This window comes from Zootoca vivipara, chromosome 2, assembly GCF_965207765.1.
Source record: "Zootoca vivipara chromosome 2, rZooViv2.hap1.1, whole genome shotgun sequence".
NCBI classification, from domain to species: Eukaryota; Metazoa; Chordata; class Lepidosauria; order Squamata; family Lacertidae; genus Zootoca; species Zootoca vivipara.
The window spans coordinates 67558332-67582182 of record NC_142584.1 but is presented as its reverse complement, the minus strand read 5'-3'; the positions used below and the strand labels follow the sequence as shown (position 1 = coordinate 67582182).

The window sequence follows — 23851 nt, the reverse complement described above, 5'->3', positions numbered from 1 at the left end:
AACGGCGTTTCTGTGCGCTGCTCTGGTTTCACCAGGAGCGACTTAGTCATGCTGGCCACGTGACCCAGAAAAACTGTCTGCGGACAAACGTCGGCTCCCTCGGCCAGTAAAGCGAGATGAGCACCGGAACCCCAGAGTCGTTCATGACTGGACTTAAATGTCAGGCATGGGTGTAGGGGGGGGCAGGAGGGGGCAGCTGCCCCCCCTAGAAGCAAAAAATTATTGTATTTTACAGACCATAACCAGCACTTTCCCCCTCCAAAAACTGAAGTGGAAAGGGCTTTGCTTTAGCAAGAGCAGCTCTCCACTTGCTGGGGGCGGGGGGGGGGAACACAGCTGTAACAAAAACACATCAAATAAATAAAGCAAAGTGGCTACCGGTACTTAAGCAGTTAAGACAATGGAGCAGAATATCCCTTCAGGCAAGGTTCACCCTATTCACCCTATTGTTCTTCAGTGGGAGTTGTTAATGAGCATTCAGGGATCGCATTAACAGTTCTATTGGTGATTTAATGAGGGTGCAGAGGATTCAATTTGACTAAGGTGGCCCTGCAAGGCTAAAAGGAAGTGAATAAGAAGGGGGGGCTGTAGCTTTGATAGACACAGTGATGTTTATAAAAAGCAGTGGTGTTCCAGTCTGCCCCTCCTCCTGCATCTGTATACTGTAAATCAGGGGTGGCCACCTCCCAAGAGACTGATCTACTCACAGAGTTAAAAACTGGGAGTGATCTACCCCCTTTTGGGGGGTTCAGGTCAAAGCTGTTGAGTTTTTTTAAGGAAGGGAAGCCCTGTTTTGGGGGGTTTAGGTCAAACTTGTTGAGCTTCTTTTAGGAGGGAGGGAGGCCCATTTTTGTTTAGGTCTTCAACATAGTTCAGCTTTTTTTAGGGAGGAGGAAAAGTTTGGGTGAGCTTTTTTTAGGGGTGCCAGTGATCTAGCAGTGATCTACCACAGACATCCAGTGATCTACTGGTAGATCACAATCTACCTGTTGGACGTGCCTGCTGTAAATCAAGCAGAGAGAAAGCTGCTTACAAGGCTCCTGTACAGGTGTACCGGTATCTTCCTCTTGCTGCAGAGTTCTAGCATCACAGCGTCACCCAGAGGCACCCACAAATGTGAGTTATCCCTCTCTCTGTTTCTTCCTTCCTTTCCTCCCTCTTCCATCCTTAATAAAATACTGGGGGGGGGGGCAGATAAGCCCCACATAGAAAGCCCATCAACATGGAGGGGGAATGACTCTTTAAAATACAGTATTTACCAGTAATTGGGGGGGGGGAGGCACCTAGGCCTCTAGGAGTTGGCTGCTATGCCTAGGACAATTCAAGAAAGCAGAATGATGCATATGCTATGGTAATATATCAATAGAATCATGGAATTGTAGTCGGAAGGGACCACAAGGGTCATCTAGTCCAACCCCCTGCAATGCAGGAATTTTTCCCCAATGTGGGGCTTGAACCCACAACATGGTTGAAATATTATGCTGATATGCAGCAACGCCTCGGAGCCGTTGTGACTGCGGCCCTGTCTTGCCTCGCCCTCGCCGCCATGCCACCCCCTCTCCCCTGCCCGACCCTCCCGTCCTCTTGCTGCAGAGTTTCAGCATCACAGCATCACCCAGAGGCACCCACAAATATGAGTTATCCCTCTCTCTATTTCTTCCTTCCTTCCCTCCCTCTTCCATTCTTAATAAAATATGGGGGGGGCAGATAAGCCCCACATAGAAAGCCCATCAACATTGGGGGGATGACTCTTTCAAATACGGTATTTACTAGTAATTGGGGGGGGGAGAGGCACCTAGGCCTCTAGGAGTGGGCTGCTATGCCTAGGAGTAGGACAATTCAAGAAAGCAGAATGATGCATATGCTATGGCAATATATCAATAGAATCATAGAATTGTAGTCGGAAGGGACCACAAGGGTCATCTAGTCCAACCCTCTGCAATGCAGGAATTTTTTCCTAAGGTGGGGCTTGAACCCACAACATGGTTGAAATATTATGCTGATATGCAGCAACGCCTCAGAGCCGTCGTGACTGCGGCCGTGCCTTGCCTCGCCCTCGTCCACCCTGTCACCCCCTCTCGCCTGCCCGACCCTCCCGTCCTCTCCAGCCAAGCAGGGTAGCCGCCGCCGTTGCCAGCCCCAGAAGCACAAGGTGGCCGCCGCCGCCACGATGTCGTCAGGCCAGCTGGCCCTGTAGCCCCGCCCATGTTCCCACTTTGTGGCCCCGCCCCTGAATGACCATGGTTTGCCCCCCCCCCCTAGTTTTGACCCTGGCTACGCCCCTTTTTAAAGGTCCTTTACCTTTAAAAAATAAATATTAACACGATTTGCATGATGTGTTTAAAACTGAAGAGTTAAGATACTTTCCACTCGCCCCACTCCAAACACATATATACATGAAATGCTTTGGGTCACTTGTTGACCAGAGTTTAAAGACTCTGCTCAGCCACAGGGATTTTGCATGACACAGCTGAGCTTGGTGAAAAACTTCCGTGAGACTATTCAGATAAACTTAAGGTAAATGCCTCCTTGTTACGAAACTTGTACCTGCCTAATGTCAGTGGTTTTGTAGTGAAAAATTGCAGAGGTGTTGCATATAATTGAGAAACCAAATAGAAGTAGGAAACTGAAGAGGGGATCGGATTTTGTCAGCTGTCTGAATGACGGTCCATGTGTCTGGTTGCTCATGTGATTCCATTTCCCCATTGCTTTAAAGAGCATTATAACTTTAATTTTAGAAATGCTTAATGGAGGCAGTTAAGTGAAAGCCTTGGAGACTTTGTTGATGGCTTTTAAAGCATTGTCTGTAGGCAGCTGTGAGTCATAGGCAGTGAAGGGAAAATGTCACTCAATATGAATGACAAAAATTCCAAAACACGAGAATGCAGTAAAATGAAGAGATTTCAATTGAGCAACCATGGAGGGTTCTTCTGTTTCCAACGAGCTGTCTTACGCCATTGGACTGTTTGCCTTCCTCTACATTTACAAATTAAGGAGCCAAAAATAAGCTACATCTCTCCCTGAGATGAACAACTATCTGAAGAAGTGTGCATGCACACGAAATCTCATACCAATGACAAACTTAATTGGTCTCTAAGGTGCTACTGGAATGAATTTTTTAATTTTGTTTCAACTTCCCTCAAAGCCTGCATATTGAGACAGGAGCAACTGCTGTATTGAACATGAGAGTGGCTTGTAGCACTGTACCTTGCTTGGTTAACAAACACATTGAAGCTTTGACACACTTTAGGTGTTCTTGGGGGGGGGGGGGTAATCAGTTTTGCAGGCCTGTCATATCGCTAATATAAATATGTCTTTTATGAAGTCTTGATGGTCCTATAACTTTTGCAGATGCACAAACTGGGACAATGTGTTTTGTTCCAGGAATCAAACAAAGTACATTTAAATTTTTTGCTCAGGGTGCAAAGTGTGGTGAAAGTGAATGAGTTCGAATAGGAACGTAACAATACAGTAACATAATTGTTCTGTGTATCAGCGTTGTCTCACTATTCACAGAAATAGCTGAAATCTTACTTAAGCATGTACCCAGCACACAAGGGTTCACACCAAAAACAGAATACAGAGTCTTTCAAAATCAGACACCAAAATTTCATGATTTTGTAAATGTTATGTTTATGAATAATGCTGACACCCTGCACAGTACTTAATTGTACTGGAGCTTGTTTTGATGCTTGGGAGGGTGGGAGTTGATGGCTACCATATTGGCATTGCCAACTGAACAGGTTCTGAAGAGAGCACACTGTTATTCTTGTTCTAAATAAACCTTAAAGCTTAGTAGAGCTTGTAATGAGGATTATTTGAAGTGGCACATGGTTTTTGCAGAACAGATTCAGTAATGGCCATCCAATAGTTCCAAGCAATTTCTAGACCAAGGGTGGCTAATTGAATCCCTCCAGAAGTTGCTGGACTACAGCTCCTGTCATTCATGATCATTGGCCACGCTGGCTGGAGCTGATAATAGTTGGAGCCCTAACAGGTTAGCCACCCCTGTTTTATGCCTTTGAAAGTTCCCCTTGCTTTGCTTGTTTTTCAAGTCATGTTCCTGCCCCAAGTCCAGAGATCTACAAAACTTGGGGAGATTTTTTGAAGCACTGTAATAGTGTTTTTTTGTTTCAGAGAAGGAGAAACGGGATATCCAAACAATTGTGAATTCACTAAGGGAGACCCTGGATTTGCGTAATGCCTCCATTGAATCACTCCAGAAATCTGTGACTCAGATGACAATGTTGTGTGCTACTCTCAAGGTATGTTCAAAATGGTCTGGGTCTGTAATATGATCAGATTCTCTTCTGGCTACCATATATCTGAAGGTAAAGAAGAAGTATGAGATTGTGTGTTTGCATGTAAGATGCCATCGTACTGTAAAATCATTTAACCTGCGTGATTTCAACCATACACAGTTGAAGGTGGGCTGACTGGAATTGTGGGACTTAAATCCAAGTAAGGTGGGGGTTTTCCCAATGCAGAAAGAGCTTTTAAGCTCTCTGCCTTGGTTGGGGGGGGGGGAGGCGTGCTCAGTGCACTGGCTTGCATGGAGGCAGTTTGAGTATATATGCTTCCATGTATACATTGAACCCTTGAAAATGAGCCGCCACATACGTTATGATTGTACTGTATCTTAAATACATCTCATGGTATGACTTGAAAGTTTTAATGTACAACATCCAGCATCCTAAGGTGGTTGTTGTTGTTGTTGTTTAGTCGTTTAGTCGTGTCCGACTCTTCGTGACCCCATGGACCATAGCACGCCAGGCACTCCTGTCTTGCACTGCCTCCCGCAGTTTGGTCAAACTCATGTTCATAGCTTCGAGAACACTGTCCAACCATCTCGTCCTCTGTCGTCCCCTTCTCCTAGTGCCCTCCATCTTTCCCAACATCAAGGTCTTTTCCAAGGATTCTTCTCTTCTCATGAGGTGGCCAAAGTATTGGAGCCTCAGCTTCACGATCTGTCCTTCCAGTGAGCACTCAGGGCTGATTTCCTTAAGAATGGATAGGTTTGATCTTCTTGCAGTCCATGGGACTCTCAAGAGTCTCCTCCAGCACCATAATTCAAAAGCATCAATTCTTCGGCGATCAGCCTTCTTTATGGTCCAGCTCTCACTTCCATACATCACTACTTACCATCCTAAGGTAAAAAGTCATTTTAGACTTAGCAGTGGAGACAAAAGATGAACCAGGCAGGTGAGACTTCCATCGTGGAGTACCAGATGATTCTAAATCTAAGGTTTTGGCATTTGCTTCCCTTTGCCTTTATTTTAAAAAAGCCAAAATGCAGGATGTAACACTTTCCTGGTTTTGCTGGTTTGGTGTTCGCTCAGGGGTGGGAAAACAGGCTGTTTGGCAGGTGAGGCTGGCTTGGCCCAATCACCTGATGTCATGTATGATGTTAGGTGTGATCAAGTAACTAGACAGCTGGGCCATAAAGGACTTCTGAAACTCTGGGCACAAGTCCCAACAATCAGGGGATTTATGGTGCTTCAGAAACAATATAAATAAGAAGCCCCACATGCAGTGCTTCTGAAGTGCCAACAGTCAACAAATCATTGGGACTTCAAAGCACAGCACTGTACTCCTTACAGGCCTCTTGCAAAGAGCCCATTGTGAGGGCATCAAAGTGTTTCATAGCCTGAAGTCAAACTGACCTAGAGGTGGTAGGGGATCAGAAACTGGCCTTCAGCCAACTGCATTTCCCTACCCTGTGCTAAACTGTCCCTATAAAAATGTCACAATTGTGCTTATCAAGGGGTTGGAATGGGAAGTATGTACGTCACCAGTGTCCTGCATTAGCATGTAAAAGCAGCTGTAGTGAGTTTAGTCTGTTTTGAGAATATGTATCTCCTCCTGCATTGCTTAGGAATATGACCAAGTAAGATCTGGGAGGATCCGCCTCTGTGTGTGTGGATAAATGATATGATATAGATGTGATAAATAACCTTATAGTTATTCTCTCTCTTTTCTTTTTCTTTTTTATATCTTGGTTTTTTATTCTTGTTCTATAGACTAGGCTGATTTTAACGGAATTTTAGGCTGAAAATTTTCATATTTTTTTAAGGAATACGACCTTGGCATCTGCTGAAGACAAATGTTAATTTGGTTTTAGAATACTAGTCACATCCTCTTCCATCCCAGCCAAAAATAATGCCCAAGTAAATTGATTTTTACCATAATTCCTGATATGATGTCCACATGAGTGATAGGTCCATGGGTCAAATATTATGCCCTGAGAAAATAGACTAATATTTTCTCAAATACTATGCCTTGAGAAAAGGGGCTAAGCTGAAAACACAATTTGGCTGTGTGATAATGGAAGACATTTAAGTGAGAACTTCCATGTCAAGATGCCTTTCTGGAAATGATGTGAGTTAGATGGGTTATAACGACTTGTTTCTGCCTTTTAGATCTCTGTTGATATGAATGGAGTTTTATGAACTGGCAAGCGGAAAGGGGTTGTTTCTCTTGGTGCTCAACAGATGTCGCATTTTAGGCTGCACTTTTAACATGACATGATCAGAGAGAAGCTGAGATACACAAATCATTCATGCTATCTTTTCATTGCTTTTCCATTTTCTGACTTCGCCCAGGACATTTGATGTTTCAGTGAAGTGTACTTTATTCGGTGCTTTTTCTAATCATGAAGAGTCTGCAGCTGCTCTAAGACACTGGGGCTAAGTCTATTAATTATGTAATCTGAGGCAACCACACCTCACCTCAGATTTGGAGACAGCTTTCAAACTTTGTATGCATTTTCTATCTACAGCTTAGAATTCCTTCCCAATTTTGAAAAACAGAATTGCAACTGAAGTTGTCTCCAAGCATGCTATCAATGTGGGACAAGTGCCAAACGGGCAAGCTTTTCTTTTCTTTCTTGGCTGTGCTGGAGAGAGCCTCTCTAGCAACAGCAGAAGCTAAATCCACTGTGCCCTTCCTGTTCTGGCCATTAAATGCAAGAGCATTACCAGCTAGATGCTGCTGAGGGGTTAAAATGCTAAAATTGGAAAGAGTTGTAAAAACTGAGGATTATCAAAGACTGAGTGAGCTCTCATCAGCCAGCCAGCATTTTAGGCATTCATTTCTGTAAGTACATGAGGTAGTGACGTAGTATGTTGGCAAATACATCTAGAATATTTCACCTTCTGTATGGAGTAAAGTTTAATATCATCTTGTAGATATTCTAGTCTTTGACCAGTCTTTTCTCTGAAGTATGATCAAACAGCATTGCTTCTTCCCTAGTTTTCAGTTCAGAGGGAAAGTAGGCAGGATCCTTTGAAGTTTGTGCCAAGCTGACCAACCCAATCAAAGCCTAGAAATCACAAGTGTATTGAAGGAGGTTTCTTTTCTTTAAATCTGCTGAGGAAGCTCCCTAAACACACACTGCATTGATCCTGTGCAGGTCACTCTATATTCAAGGAAGCTGTGCATTTTAATATAAGTATAGAAACTGTTACAATATGTTAGTGGGATAAACTTTCAGTGGTGGTCTCATGAGAGCAGAGTAAAATGAAAGGAAGGAATTTTTGAGATATTTTCCTGCTCACAAAAGAGAAATCATGATATGGCACAAGTTTGTTTCTACTATGTTGCACTTAAATTAGACCACATGCATGATAGTTATCTACAGATCATGAACAAGTTGCCATGAAGCATTCATGTGGCACTTTTTAAAAAATGCATTGCAAGAGTGGAAACAAGAAGTATTTAAGGGGGAATGGTTTTTCCTGGAATTAAGTACTTTTCTCATTTGTAAGCAATGACCTGAATCTGTAAATATTATTATTTGATAAGTTATGATGCATGGATATGTCAGACACCTGAAATGTAGACTGTGGGCTATTGAAGTAGCAAGAGGCATTGGAAATGGCTTGATGTTAAGTCCAAATTTTGCTTCCATGGGGATTCCTCTTGCACAAAGATGGTGCTTCTTTTCTCAGAAACAAATGAAGTATCTGGAGCAACAGCAAGATGATGCGAAGAGTGCAAAAGAGGAGGCCCGAAGGCTGAGAAACAGACTGAAAACATTGGAGGGGTAAGAAAACAAGCTTTGGCTCTATACATACATCTTCTGGTTCTGTTAGTAGACTGCTGAGCAACCTCACATTTCTAGAAGACATAATTGGACCAGATGACCTTTGAGGCCTCTTCCAACTCTGAGTCTGTAACTTTGCAGTAGAAACACTTATTGTATTTACTCCTATAATGCACACCTGTTTTCCCAAATATGTTGCAAAAATTAGGGTGTGCATTAGATTCGAGGGCACATTACATTCAAGAAAATACAGTACTTAGGATTTGCAGGGCACACTAGCATGCAGTGTCTTAGGTCTCCCGTGACCCAGCCTTCCTCTTGAATTCAAACTTTCTGGAGAGGGCAAAAGATTTACAGTGATTTGTCAGGGGATACTCTCCCTTTTTTTGGCTTGAGGTGGCCGGGGGGGGGGGGGAGTGAAGTAAGCAGCAGCAGTAAGGAGGAGCTGGCAACCTGCGTGTGTGGCATCTTGGCCACCCTGTTTCCTGGTCTTCTGCTCCCTGAACCCATGGCAGTCCTTACTCACTGCACTACTCTGCTCTGTTCCTCCTTCTCAACTCCTTCATCTCTCCCTCTTACTCCTTCTCACTCTCCAGCCCAGATCACAGCTGCTCTCCTTCTTTTTTCCTTTCCTTCCTCTTTTTCCTTCCTTCCACCTGTATCTGCCTCTCCTTTCCACTCTGGACACCCTTGAGGGTCAAAGGTTCTGCTCTGCCTTGCACCAGCTAACCAAAGAGAAGGGAAGAGGGATCAGATGGAAGAAGGAATGTAATGTGTACCTTTCTTTGCCAAATTTCATCACGAAAATTAGATTCAGTGGCCCATTACATTCAAGTAAATATGGTAAGTGTTTTCAACATGAGCGTTGCCCCTTTATCATGTGCTTGTCCGATAATAATAATAATAATTGATGCTCAACTTTCTTACAAATGGCCAGGTTTCTGAGTATGTTTGCTAGAGGAAATTTAACACTCCTGATTTTGTTATATATAATAATTACATACAATCTAATACATGAAATCAAGTGGTTTACATAAAATACAGTAAGATCATTTTGGGAGGGGGGGAATGCAGCAGTATAATTCACATTCAACTGAAGTACACTAGTGTGCATATGAATCCAGCTATGTTGGGGGAAATCATTGCTAGTGTGAAATACCAGACGTGTCTATTCCAGGATTAACTGTTTCTGTGTTTTGTATAACATGGACAAACTGCCACTGAACAAAAAACAACCACCCACCTGTAATCTACCTTCCTTCGTACCAGGATTGAGACACTGCTGCAAAGTCAACATCCCGAGGTGGAAAAGATGATCCGCGAAATGGGAACAGGTCAGGCTGCAGTGGAACAGCTTGCTGTCTATTGTATCTCACTGAAAAAGTAGGTGTATTAAATGCAGTAGCTTATTGACTTGGATTGGGTTTGTGTGGTACCCCCTAAAGGAATTGGTGGAGAAGTTAACCACAATAGGTTCTCTGGCCGAACGCTAGTTGCAATGCTAAGCCTTGGTGAATATAATTGAGGTGGCATAGATGGAAGATTTCAACACTGCAAGTATGCTATTGTTGCGTTAGTGACACATCCATTGCTATGGAAACCACCTTCAGAGCTTTGCCAGAGTGCCTAGGAGGTGATTGTTTGATGAGAACGGAGGGGATGAATTATTGTCATGATTCTGAGTAAGGCAGCATGGCCCCTGAATATCTCCCTGGTGCTGAGCAGAGTGCTTTACACGGCTGTGACATTAAGTATGCTGTAGTCGCCAGTCCCCACTGTGTGCACTAGAGGCCTTTCTATTTATACCATTTATAATTCACAGCTTGTGCAGGCAATGTCAGATAGCAAATGGGTAATCACAACTTTTAATAATGAGCTACCAGCATGAAGTGTACCTGCACTGTAATCAGTAACTTCAGCACTGTTTTATAATAGTATTAAATTGCTTTTAGAACCTTGAACTTAAAAATCAAAATCAAATTGTTGCATCTCATTTCATTACTGAGAATGTAAAATACTGCACACAACTCAAGATTGTTTAAATACCCTGTGCATTTTGACATGGAATATACTCTTCTGCCATTCTGCTGCTTGTGCCGGCCCAAACCAAGTAGTGCTGTTCCCCTGAAAGCATGTTTTCTCGCCTACGCTGTAGTGTATCAGTGTTTTAACACTGTTCAAGTCAGTGTTGGCTTGATCAGTGCTGTCTCCTCCCTGGAAGTTCTTGTATATATAACAGAAACTTCTGCAAGCACTTAAGCTGTGAAATGAAAATCTTCAGTCTAAATTGGGTTACTGGCTTTATCTAAGAGCTGTTTGCTTGAAAGCATGTTCAACAGATGGACTAATTTGGGCCCTCTCCAGGGAATATGAAAATCTGAAGGAGTCTCAGAAAGCATCAAACGATACAAAAGAGAAGCTGAGGAAGGAGTTGTTTTCTGCTAATCACAAGGTAAAAGATGCATTGGTGCTCCTGCACACAGGTTGCAGAGGTATTTATGTGCAGCTCTTCATCAGTACCACTACCTAAATGAAGCAAAATAGGTTTTAATTAGGTATGTATTTGTTTAACACAATTCTTGTCTAAGCACTTACATTGACCGTGTTGGCACGGTATCTTAAGCTGAGAAAAAAATTAAAAAAATTCCTTCAGTAGCACCTTAAAGCTCATATCAAAATAAAAACTTAGTTGGTCTTTAAGGTGCTACTGAAGGAATTTTTTTTTTGTTTCGACTCAGACCAACACGGCTACCTACCTGTAACTAGAACTTAAGTTGAGAAGTTCAGCTGTAGGTTCCCTAAGATTCCTCAATATGTCTGCATAACATTTATTAGTCTGCCTCAGTATTCTTTCTGCTTCTCCATAACAAGAATTGGGGAAAAAACCTAATAAAGCATCATGTTATAAATCTACAACTGCACAAGGACAGTTTATAGTTTTAAAGTCAAAATGCACAACTGTCTCTTGAAAATCCCTCTGGATTAATATCAAGAAAGGTCTTAATTTGTACTGTAAACACAGGTGTAGGGAGGGAGGGTGGGAGAGGGTTTCTCTCTTGAGAATATACTGGGAATGGCAATAGTTTATTGTACCTTTATTATAAATGCCTAACTACTCACAAACACACTGAATTACTTTGAGCAAATTAGTACCACTGCCCTCAGCAGCTTCTCAATGACACCTGAAGAGATGAGCCACATTGCAGCTCCCTCTGCAGGAGCCTTGAAAGAATAAGGATTTGTTTCCATTTAGGACAGAGGTGACCAACTCCCAAGAGACTGCAATCTACTTTCACAATTAAAATCTGGCGGTGATCTACCCCCCTTTTTTAGGGGTTCAGCTCAAAGTTGTTGAGCTTTTTTGGGGAGCAGGAAAGGAGGAAAGCCCCATTTTGGGGGGGTTACGGTACAGGTTTTTTGGGGGAGGGGGTCTGTTTTTTGGGGAGGAAGGCAAGGGAAGTTGGGGTTAAGTCACTCACAAAAACATTACTATGGATGCAAACAGCCACACAGAGGGAGCTCCGTCTTCCCTTCCTGAGTTCAAACAACAATGGAGGGCGGGACGAGGGGGCGGGGCAGGAGTCAGATTTACCAACGCAGAGGAGAGGGAGCCAGAGATTGCGATCGACCTGTTGGATATCCCTGATTTAGGACATCTTCATTTACAATACACTAAATTCTTTTATCCTGAAGTCTAAGAATATGCATTTGTAAAACATAAACCACTGTAGTTTTTTTGAGCACTTAGAAGCTTGATGTATTGCTGTCTCACATGTACTGTACTAGACTTCCAACATACAGTTTTAAATCTATAGTTACAGAAGACAGTTCTAGAGTTGGAGAAAACAACAGAAGAGGTGAAGAGCACCCAGACAGATCTGAGAAATGCAGATAATGAGATAATGGTGAGAACCTTCTTTTAACCTGTTGATAATTTTGGTGGCCCTTCAGCCTTCGTAGTGTATAGTCCAAATACTGTTCTAAATTCTATCCTGATTAAAAATGGCTGGGAGGCATCCTCAACTTCAGGATGCCTGTATCTTTGCAAGAGGGGATGTAGAAATTTTGGCTTCGGTAGAATTTCTGACATGTATTAAGTGCTGCTCTTTCCACAGAGTTTGAAAAAGAAGATAAGGATGATGCAAGATACCATTAAAGTGTCATCATTAAGCAATGAAGCACTTGGCCGCCTTGTCTCTGAAAGGTTGGTTTAGAGAAATTCAGTGGATATTGATGTAGCAGAGTTACTGTGCCAAAGATTTTGTCCAATATAAGCATTGCATACCTTCCTAAGCTGTCCAAAAGTACATCATAAGATGCCTTACATATAGTCAGGCTATTTGTCCATCTAGCCCAGTACTGCCTACTGTGACTGGGAGTGGTTCTCCAGGGTCTTTCCCGCCACCTGCTACCTGACCCTTTTCATTAGAGTTCAGTATTTTGTCATTTGCTACATCACCATCCATACCAGCTCAGAATAACACTAGTGCAAGTGTTTCTTCTGCCACAAGGGCCAACATTGATGCCGAAATCCAGCATCGCCTGAGCTCTGCGAGTGCGGCTGTCTCTCGATTGAAGTGCAGAGTGTTTGAGGACCAGGACATTTGCAGGGAAACCAAAATGCTTGTTTACAAAGCTATTGTACTACCAACCTTACTGTATGCTTGTGAAATATGGACCACTTAACGCCATCTCCAACTCCTCGAAAGATTCCATCAATGGTGTCTCCGAAAAATTTTCACATCACTTGGGAAGACAAGTGCACTAATATCAGTGTACTGGAAGAAGCAAAGATCATCAGTGTTGAAGCAATGATTCTTCAACATAACGTCGTCGAACTGGTCGTGTTGTGCGGATGCCTGATGATTGTCTTCCAAAGCAACTACTCTATTCCGAACTTAAAAATGGAAAGCGTAATGCTGGTGGTCAACAAAAGAGGTTTAAAGACTGTCTCAAGGCAAATCTAAAAAAAATGTAGTATGAACACTGACAACTGGGAAACACTGGCCTGCAGCGCTCCAGTTGGAGAACAGCCTTTACCAAAGGTGTCATGGGCTTTGAAGACACTCGAACTCAAGACGCAAGGGAGAAACATGCCCAGAGGAAGGCATGCTTGTCAAATTCACACCGTTATCAACTCCCACCTGAAAACCAATGTCCCCACTGTGGAAGGATGTGTGGATCCAGAATTGGCCTCCACAGTCACTTATGGACTCGTTGTTAAAACCGTGTTTATGGAAGACAATCTTACTCGGCTTTGAGTGATTGCCAAAGAAGAAAGAAGAAGATTATATCAAACAGTAACCTAACCTTCCTATATAAATGTAGGGCTTCCTGTAACAGGACAGTTTTACAGTACACTATCATGAATGGGATGTGAAGCCCCCAGGCAACCTGGTAGTCATTTGGTGATTTTGAACACTTTGCACATATTGCTAGAAAGCAGAATTTAGTTCTACTCTGTGTCCGTATTATATACTGTCACCGCCTTCCTCCATCAGGAATGAGTGCCAATAGGAAGCTAGTATTTAGACTGTACAGCATGTGGTGTGGGCTGGAAACTGAGACAGTCACCTGTCTGACGTGTAATGTTGTGTTGTGATACCTGTACAATTTTGCCTTACAGCCCTGCTCCTCTAGAATTGCTAAGCCCAAAGCTCCATCGACCAGCTCACAGTGATGAGATTGACCTGAATGATACTTTTGATGTACAGACACCAAAGAATGCTACCTTTGACGTACAGACACCAAAGCATCCACCTCACAAGACCATCTCTGCTCCTGCAAAAAAACTTAAACTGGATAAAAAGTTGTGAGTCACAGTTGCTTCACTTTTTACTGGGTGTATGCGTGCTCTTGATCTGTCTGGTATTCTCACTTCTGCATGCACTGCAAGCAATTTTCCAGCCATCTTAATACTTTTAATTTGTATACTGCCTTTCTATATTACTATACAGAAGGTAGGTTTACAAGCTGAAGAAACAACAAATTATACAACAAATATCACATTTTTTTCTCATTGCTTTTGATGGAACTATCTCATTCTAAAGCTTTTGTTCTCTGCAAGAGACTGTCACAACATATCTTACCTGTTGTGAGAGTACAGTGAGACTTTGCCCCCAAAGCTGTCTATCTTACTGTCCATTATCTTTCTCAAATATCTCATTAAAGAGTCTCAATAACTAGGTGCTCCTCTAACAGGGTAATTCCTAACCTGCATGCTTGCAATCTAAAACAGACAGAACCGCTTCAGGAAGTGGAAGGGAGAGCACAAACCCAAGCTACATAATTTGTGTATTAAGGAAACTTTAGTTTGCAGATTTCTTAAATAAGCACCCCTCATTTGTGTTACTTCTAACAAGTGCTTTATCTCTGTTCCCTCTGAATCCCAGATATAATGAATGACTTTCCTACTTTTATAAAGACTTTGGGTTATGGTAGGGGTGGGGAACCTCAGGTGCAGGGGCCAAATGTGGCTCTCCAAGCCTCTCTGGCCCTTGGGACTCTCCTCAGCCACACACCCTCACCAGACCTGCTTCACATCCTCCTTGTGCGATTCTGCCTGGCTGGAATGTGCCCTTGAACTCTGATAATGCCTCTTGCTTTTGTCTGGATGGAAGATAAGAGAAGGATATATACAAACTAGCGTAGTGTACAAAGGTAACAATTACATTTGTTACTCTGCCCACTTTTGCCTCTGGCCCCGCCCACCTCTGGCATGGTGGCCCCAAAAAGAATACAGCCGTCTAGCTGAAAAAGGTTTCCCATCCCTGGGTTAGGGCTTCGCCAAAATGATAACAATGGCAGCGAGGCAAAAGTAATGAAAGATCTACCACATTTGCCTGTTGATCAGACCAGAGGCTTCTATCTTAGTGGTCAGAACAGAGAATGGAGGAGAAGAGAACATTATAGTTGCATTTTATTATTATTTTAATTGAAACATAGAAAGCTTATACTTTTGTAGTAAGTCCACTGCTAACAGCTGCTGGGAGTCATAGTCCATAGGGCACCAGGTTGGCAAAGACTGTTTTAGGTGTTGGCTTATGATCTGGGCCACATAGTGAAAATTCATGTATGAATTCAAACTGGTGCATCCATCTCCAAAGGGATATATTGAGCAATTTACTAATTTGTGGTGTGTAATCTAAATTGTGTGTGGGTTTGTTTGTTTGTTTTTCCAGTGCATCTGTGACAAGTTTATCGAGAGTTCTCAAAGAAACAGTGGAGGTATAGTAACGGATAACCTGAGTAGTAACTATAACCTCTTCAATCCACTATCTTTAGAGCTATTTTGAAAGCCATCTTTTCTCCAGACAGCCAAACTCTGCATTGATTTTAAAACAATACATCTTTCCGTGTTATAGAAAATAGTAAATATTACAGTTAACCCTGTGAGGTGTGCGAGAGTCAGCTTCCCACTGCTATATATTCCGTATTATCTGGGGTAGGGTGTCTGTACTGTTGTAATCTGTTGATCTATCAGCTGGCACCAGAGCCCGGTGACTTTCAAACTTCCAGTCCTCTCTTAAGAATGTTTCAAAAATCTGCTTTTGCAGAAACGGCCATTTGCTTTTGCACAATAGAGTAGATGGTTTACATGGATTCTAGTAGTGTTGCTTGTGTTTGGTTGCAAATATGAGTATTTTAGTTTAACTCTCCTACTTCTTAAAATACGGTTCAGAGCTGCTCAGCTGACACAGATGATGAGCATCTGGAAGATCTTCTACCTGCTTTCATTAGAAACTCTGTTATGTCCAAGAGGCCCCCCGCAAGCAACATGGTTGTACCACAGAGGAACACGGGAATAGTGAGTACAAGTGGGATGTGCATTAGAGTTTTGCAGTGTGGAGTGTTCCTGCTTAATTTGCCAGCCAGCAGAACCCTGTTCCTGGACATACCTTCTCATGTCCTCGTCTACAAATCTTACAAATTCAATATGCTCTGTGCTTTTTATTGCTGGTGGACATGCTTAGACACCTGATCACGCAGCACAGACTCAGCATATTCTGATCACCAAATCCTCTAGTGTGTTATGTGCCCTTTTACCCACTACAATCCTTTTTCCATTTCATAACAACGTCCTCCATGAGAGTCATATGCTTTTGCATTTTTAACTACTGGATTCTCTTCCTTGTAGGTGAGAACTGGGTATGATGGCTTAGGAGGCAGAACCAAATTCATTCAGCCTGTATCCTTTCCTAAGATATGTCCTGCAGAAGCTACGCTGATATCTAGGGGCACTGAATCTATGGTGATCAATGACACAAAAGACTAAGAAGAAACAGTGGCATTTACTACGCCATCAAGCAATGTTCCAGTTGGAACAATGACGTTCTGGCTTAAATTCAAAGTGAAGAGAAGCTGAAATAATGGAATACGGTATATTTGGGGAATATATCCCCCCAGAATCAATCAAAATGTACATTGTATGAGTTCTTGGCCACAGTGTTCTACATTTACAGTCGTACCTTGGTTTTCGAACAGCCTAGTTCTCGAACATTTTGGCTCCTGGACGATTGAAACCCAGAAGTGACTGTTCTGGTTTTCCAATGTTCTTTTGGAAGCCAAATGTTTTCCAGGGCTTCCGATTGGCTGCAGGAGCTTCCTGCAGCCAATCAGAAGCCGTGCTTTGGAAGTCGAATGCTTGCTTTGGCAGTCAAACGGACTTCCGGAACGGATTCCATTCAACTTCCAAGCTACGATGGTACTGGGAAAAGTGGCCCCAGGAAACCTGGATCAGGATCTTATTCAAATCCCACTTGTGAATCTATCAGGCTGAGTTTACTTCTGCTGTAGAGATCATAGCACTGTTTAAATTAGGTAAATATATACACTTTCGTTCCCTGAAAACTGGAAAACCTATATAAGTTTTTGCAGCTGGTAAAGTACTTCAAGACACATTTTGCAGCAAATGCTACATTTTTCAGAGGATACCATGAGTGTTTTCTAGATACCATCTAGCATATATGTGTTCACATTCAGCTTAGTATTCCTTTCCCTCCCCTTGTGCAGAGTTAAGAGGTCAGTTATCCAATATTTGTCATCAAGAGCCTGCCTCTTTGTAATGAGCTGTTGATGGTTATTGTTTTGAAACTTATGTAGCAGTAAAACACTACTAGGAGAGGGACCTGTCTGCTACCATCTCTTGGTCAGCCTTCGACTGGGCTATGGGAATAAAAAACGTTTGACTCCATGATCAGCTAAAACTTGACCTTTCTTCTCTCACTTGGAAGGTTGGGGGGGAAATGACCCTGAAGGTCATTTTTATAGCCCCCAGATATAATGATTTATACGTATCAGATGTGTATGGGAATGTAAAACCTTTCTTTTAAATATTTGGCCACTATTTTCCTTGACGTGTCTCATTTCAGAGTATATCAACAGAGATTCGCCCCCTGGCTTTGAGGTGCAAGAAAAGAAGTGTTTGTAAGCAACCAACAGCAGCTGTTTCTGGCATCAGTCAGACTAAACTAGACAACTTCCTTAAGTAACTATGGATCTCTCTAGCTTACACATAGATAATCAGAGGCCAGGAATGATCTTCTACAGCAGACAGAACAACATGGTGACCTAAGTGAGCCAGGATGACTCCACAGTGGCACAGCAGCTGCACTCCCCCTGGCTTTGTGTTCATCTGACTCCCCCACCCCACCCCCTGCAATTGAACATGAAGGAATGGCTTTGCTGTGCTACCAGACAAGGACTGAGTAGTTTCTGTTCCAGAATGTCTTCTCTCTCTGCTGTCTTGTACTACTGTATTTTAATCCTGGTAAGCCAAGGAAGCCTTGGTTCCTGTAACTTTTGACAGTGGGGAATACTGCATCTGAAAAGAATATGGCTTGAGAAGTGTCTCCTCAGTAAAATGCTGTTATGTTAGCATCTGTGACATGGAAACCTTCATATAAGAAGAGAATTATTATTTGCAACTGTCAAGTTGCATTGGTGCCTTGAGTGATTGGGTGGCATACACAAGAAAAGAATTTATGTAATTGATCTTCTAACATCAGGGAGCAAGGTCATGTCTTTGCCAGATATCTCTGCTAGATCTCTTAGCTCTTGATCCTCATCTTTAGTGGCAGCACTTAATGCTCAGTTAATGCTGAATTTCTCCATTCTTCTCACTGATTTGGGGTATTCCCCCCCTTTTTTAGGCTAATACTTTTTGGGAACTGTTTACATGTTTTTTGTCTCAAGGAATGTCCTGCTTCTGAAGGTGAACAGAGTCTGTTGTTTTTATGTAAGGATATTCATGTTTCTTACTTGAACACCCAGTTGCTCAATCTCTTACATGCCTAGTGTTCAAACTAATTTCAAGCATTCTGCAGCTTCTCAAACGCAAATGTTGTCTCAAATATCTGGCATTCAGTTGTCACCTTTTTCTCCTTGAGTTAACAGTGCACTGTGTTTGAGAGATGAATATTTTTGGAGGGAACTTGCAATATTTAGATCTGTATTTTACTTTGATTTTTGTCCTAGACATTTCTCCCCACCACCCCAAACTGTTGGTGCCATTTCTCTCTGAATTTTTTGTTTCTTGCCTTCAAGGAGGGTTTTATAGAGCATAGGGATATTGTTCTTCCAGAGTTAGACCTGATTTCCTGATGGAATAGCAAAATTCAACTATCTTTTGTAGTTACTGCTGAGTCTAGGCTTAAAGTGGGTTTGCCCCCAAAGTTTTAAGGATTCAATCCATAAAATGGGGATTAAAAATATTGCTTATCTGAAGCAAATGTCCACTTGTTTCCTTAAAGAGATTCAGGCAGAAGGGACCTTCTGAGTTGGAGTTACCCTGGTGTTTTGAGTTGCAGGGAAATTGGTAAAAAGCTTTTGCTGAGTATCTCCACCTTAACTCCAAAGTTAAGTCGCAAGCTTACCTGAGACATAAATCAATGAATGAATGAACTTGTACTTAAAATTCATAATTGTATTTATTTTGAATAAATGTTGTATGTGCCCCATCCGTTAAAATGATGTTACACAGTATTAGGAATGGTCACTCTGTTGGTGCACTAAGAGGTGATAATGGCACAAATTGCTAACTGTACATCTGGGAGTGGGGAGGGTCACAGCCCCTCTAGGTGAGGATTCTAGAACGTTTGGGTATAACATAAGGACAGCCTTGCTGAATCAGACCAAAAGCCTATCTAGTCTAGTGTTCTGCTTGCAAGTAGCCAACCAGATAGATACCCACGTAAATTCTTCAAGCAGGACATGAGGGCAAGCAAGCTTTCCAGCTGTTGTTCCTCAGTGACTTACACTGATGCTCCTTGTTGATCTTGGAGGTAGAATCTAGCCATTATTACTGATACCCATACTGAAATTATCTGCATTCTCTTTCTGCTGACTTCACTGCTTAGTTTCCCACCTCCAACTCAGGATAGCCATGAATCTGATGAAGTGGGCTGTAGTCCAACTAAACCTTATGCTATGGTAATGCTTTATTTTTTAAGTGTCACAGTACTCCTTTTTTTTCTTCTTTCCTATGTCCCTTGGAAGCAATTCCTACTTATCACAGGCCCACAAGTGAATTACTGTTTATGTTATCATTGATACAGTTTGTTATCCCGCCCTCCCTTAAATGAGTTCAGGGCAGCATACATGGAAATGGTGCTGTGTCACTCTAAACATCCTATCCTGATGTATGCTGGGTTGAGTTAGTGATTGGCTCAAGGGCATCAAGTGATCTTCATGGCTGAGCAGGGATTTTAAGCTACTTCTTCCCAGTTTTAAGTAAGCAGTGGAAATATCTATGCACCATGAAGCAGAAAGACAATTGATAAATAGCCCCCAAGGACAGTGTGAGTATCTTGAACGTCTTAAATTTTAGTTGATCCCATATATTTTCCCTAAAGGGGAAGGGGGAATCAGCAAAGCAGAAATCTGTGGCTTCAGACATTGTTGGTCTGACCTTAAGAATTCTGAGTTTCCATACCTCACCCACAAATTCTAAGTTTCACTCCAGGCTTTCAGTAGTTTGTTGGAGCAATTCAATTATATAACAGCAAACTTTAAAAAAAATCAGGGGTCTTCCAGTAAGGAAAGTGACAGGAAAACGCACCAGAAAGTGTGGGATGATGATTGATGCATGGGAATAATCTGATTACATTGTAGGTTATAAAATAAGAGGGTCAATATTTATCATTTCCACACCTCCAAAAGCTTCCTGAAACATTCCTGTTCTAGTTCTGTTTGCTTTGTACAATAACAGTTCAGAACTGTTTAAGGAAAGTTGTAGCCACTTCCTCTTACTAATACAGGTCATGGGTGCTATAAAAAGATTGCTTTTATGAGGTCTTATCTCTGCCCTGTTGATAATGTACATCTACCTTAATGAGGTCTCAGTCAGGCTTAAAACAATAGTTTTTGGACAAAATCCATGTGCACATTGCTTCTATTCTGGACACTTCATCATTTTCTTCAGCTACTGGGCAGTAAGGAGGTATTGTAGCATAAAGGTGAACTGAAATAAAACAATCATGAGTGGAATGGGATATTCAGAGAGATGATGCTGTTTCTTAAGTCAACTACCAGAGGCATTTTCTACTACAATTAAATTACTAAGACAAGGGCAGGCCCAGTTTTCACTTCCAGTAAGTTCTTACTATATTTTTTCCAGACTTGCATGCTTTTCTCAGTATTGACTCATCTTTCCTAAGGGGAAAATGTCAACTCCCATTTGGCCTCAAAGCTTAAATTTGGCAATAACCAATTTTTACAGAGCTGAGAGAAATCATAGTTTGGGAGGAGGGAGCATTAACATTGTTTACTCAAGCATTTGCCTGTGGTATTTATTTACTGAATTTTTAAGCCTTTAGAGGTCAAGGAGGTGAATCTGATCGATTCTGACTAAAACTGGATAAATTACACAGCATGTACATCACCTTACTCTTAAGTAGTTAAAAGTTAATATAGAGGATTGTAAAAGGGCAGGCTGAAGCATTGCTTTACGTCATGCTATCCTGAACTTGGTACTGCCAAGTATTCAACATGACAGGCTTCTGCAATAGAATTTTTGTTTCTAGGTATTGTGCTTCATATATCCTATGAGGGAGCGAGGACACCTGTCTCCTACCTCTTGGAACTACGTTTCTGGCCAGGCTGAAAGAGGTATTATCAGAAAGTCAGAGGGAGAAGTTCATAGTTTTCGGGTGACCTAAAAATCTGACCAGTGCCCATGCTGATGGGTTGAAGTCTAGCAACAGCTGGAGGCCATATGCTAAGCTAACCCACATCTAGAGAAATCTGTGCACCTTCGCAAGCCCATCTGCCCTGTGAAGAAGGAAGGTGAGGAAGGTAGGCAGAGACAACATTGGGGCCTGCTCCAGTTGCACTGTCCCCCTTTTCCGCCCTGGCCAAGAATGGATAAGACCTGTTGGAACAGGCCAAGGGTCCATCAATTTTAGCATCCAGTTTCTATATCTATTGCCCAGTGCCATTGGTGCTATAATTAGCTCATCATTTGTTTCCCATTCTAATAAAAAATACATACATTTTAGACAGGAGTTTATCCTTCTTTTGTAAGTTCTCTTTCAGATTGTGAGCTTTGGTCCAAAACACCCCTTTCTTTGTCTACCTTAAACATATCATATGTTTGGTGTTATTGCAACCAATCCGTAACTTGGCCCCTTAAGTTCTCCATAGGTTTCAGTCTGGGTTCGCCTCCTGTAAGGCACCCATTATCTGTCCTCTTAATTGTAATTGCTCCAATGGGGGATAACCGTAATAATGTTTTTTTCTTTCTAGCAGATATTTTTTCCGGACTCTATACAAATTCTTCCCAAGAATGTGGTTCATAGAAATTTTTGCTTTCCCATACCAAAGACATGCATGCCAGCCAAAACTTAAGTCATCAGCCACTTAAGCTTTTCAACTTGACCACCCTACCCCCTTCCTTTATTTCTGATGGCAGACTTTTATTGTTACCTTGATTTCTTCAAACAGCTTGTTCCCATGCAGGGCAGCAACCATTTCTGGAGAAAACTCCCTTTTTGTTCTCCAGTCAATACACCAAATAGATATGAGCGCACCTGTTGGTAGCTCGCTTTGGTTGCCACAGGACCCCTCAACGTCCCGGTCATCCCCAGGACCTTCTTCAGGGTGCTTGTTGCCTCTGAACTACCCCAAAACTCCAAAAAAGCAGCAGCCAGGTCGTTGCAATAGCGGCGCCAGCTTCCTTCTCCCCTTGCGGCTGCAAACCAGAAGTCCACATCAAAATTTCTTTTAACTTGTTTGCATAGCCACCTTTCCCATAGAGCTTAGTGGTGCGTCGTGCCAGGCCACCGGTGCTCTCAGGGGCACCCCAGCAAGTGGGGGAGCTGCACGGATTTGCCGGCGGCCTCCCCTTTCTCTGCACACCCGCCAGCTGCGCCCCACCAACCATAAGGCTGGCGGGCATGCAGCTTCCCTCCCAAGCCTCTGCAGGGATCACTCTCCTCCTGAGGAGGCTTGGGGGGGAAGCTGCGCTCTCCTTCCAAGGAGGCTTGGGAGGGGCACAACTTCACTCCCAAGCCTTTGCGAGGATCGCTCTCCTGCAGCAGCATGGGGGAGAGTTGCGTCCCCCGCCCCTGATGGCTGGCAATGCACAGCTATGGCCACCCCAACACTATCTGTGGCAATTTGGGCTGGGTGGATATTTGCACCCTGGCGCTGCATCTGCTAAAGACGGCCCTGTTTGCATATAATTTTGGACCTCCAATATAGAAATGCAGTAGCATTCGCTGTTTGATATCCTGCTAAATTATATATCCATGTTTGACTTGAGCAGAGTCTTCACCATAGGGAGAATTTTACTGTAAGGCTTTGGGGAACAGTCATAAGAATATGTTGAATTATGAAGCAATTATCTTTCTTTTAATCATCCACTGGGGAGAACCATGAAACATTAGTAAGCTCAAAAGGTGCATCATTGCAGCGTGGGGTGGGGGAGGTACTGCATGATCCATGGCCTTTTAAATGATGAGGTGCTGGTGCCATCCAGTGGTTTTTCTAGGAAGTCATTTCTGTATATGGTATGCAGCCAAATGAAATGATATGTTTCCATGGGGCTAGTTCTGTACAACATTTAAGAAGAGCATCTATAGGAACTATATCTATGGGAACCATTTGCACTATACACTTTGCAGTAGCATACCACAAAAAAATCTTGAGAACTGTAGTTTGTTAAGGGTGCTGAGTTAGATGTCTGCTCCCCTCACAGGTCTAGTTTCCAGAGCAATTTAACAGACCTCCCCCCCCCCCAAAGGAACAGAGTTAGATCAATTAATTTAAACTGATCAAACAACTGTGAGAGTGTCTTACAATGAATTTCAAGCTCTTTGTCTGAAATAATCAGACCATCACCCCCACTGTAGTTTTCCGTTTAATGTAGCAAGTCTACCACTCAACCAGTGCTGCCAATTTCACTGGAAGTGTATAGAGTTGGAAGCAGAACATCTTTTAATATACTTCCTGCCCTGTCAGTAGTTATTTTCATTATGAACCCCCTAATGAACCATTTAACACTTTCTGTCACTACAGAGGTACCTCTGGATAAGAACGCTTCTGGTTGCGCACACTTCGGGTTACGAGCTCTGCTAACCCGGAAGTAGTTGCTCCAGGTTGTGAACTTTGCCCCAGGATGTCAGCGGGAGGCGCCATTAGCGAAAGCATGCCTCAGGATAAGAACAGTTTCAACTTAAGAACGGACCTCTGGAATGAATTAAGTTCGTAACCAGAGGTACCACTGTATTTTTATGCTATGAGAATCGTTGCTCTGTATCCAAGACAGGAATACCAAATTGTTCCCCTGAGCAAGTTGCAGCAATTTCA

At 42.6% G+C, this 23851-nt stretch overlaps 1 protein-coding gene across 2 annotated transcripts in view; it reads left to right on the top strand.

The window, feature by feature from the left end:
* The window catches only part of TRAIP (TRAF interacting protein), a 28604-nt gene extending 9604 nt beyond the window's left edge, over positions 1 to 19000 (top strand). For both annotated transcript variants that reach the window (XM_035108056.3, XM_088663190.1), the window contains exons 6-16: positions 4138 to 4265; positions 7950 to 8044; positions 9314 to 9427; positions 10409 to 10496; positions 11860 to 11949; positions 12160 to 12248; positions 13671 to 13856; positions 15226 to 15271; positions 15726 to 15851; positions 16182 to 16232; positions 17416 to 19000. In XM_035108056.3, coding sequence (XP_034963947.2) covers positions 4138 to 4265; positions 7950 to 8044; positions 9314 to 9427; positions 10409 to 10496; positions 11860 to 11949; positions 12160 to 12248; positions 13671 to 13856; positions 15226 to 15271; positions 15726 to 15851; positions 16182 to 16232; positions 17416 to 17535 — 1133 coding nt within the window. In that variant the 3' untranslated portion in view covers positions 17536 to 19000. The remainder of the gene's footprint in view (positions 1 to 4137; positions 4266 to 7949; positions 8045 to 9313; positions 9428 to 10408; positions 10497 to 11859; positions 11950 to 12159; positions 12249 to 13670; positions 13857 to 15225; positions 15272 to 15725; positions 15852 to 16181; positions 16233 to 17415) is intronic.
* Positions 19001 to 23851: the final 4851 nt, after the last annotated feature.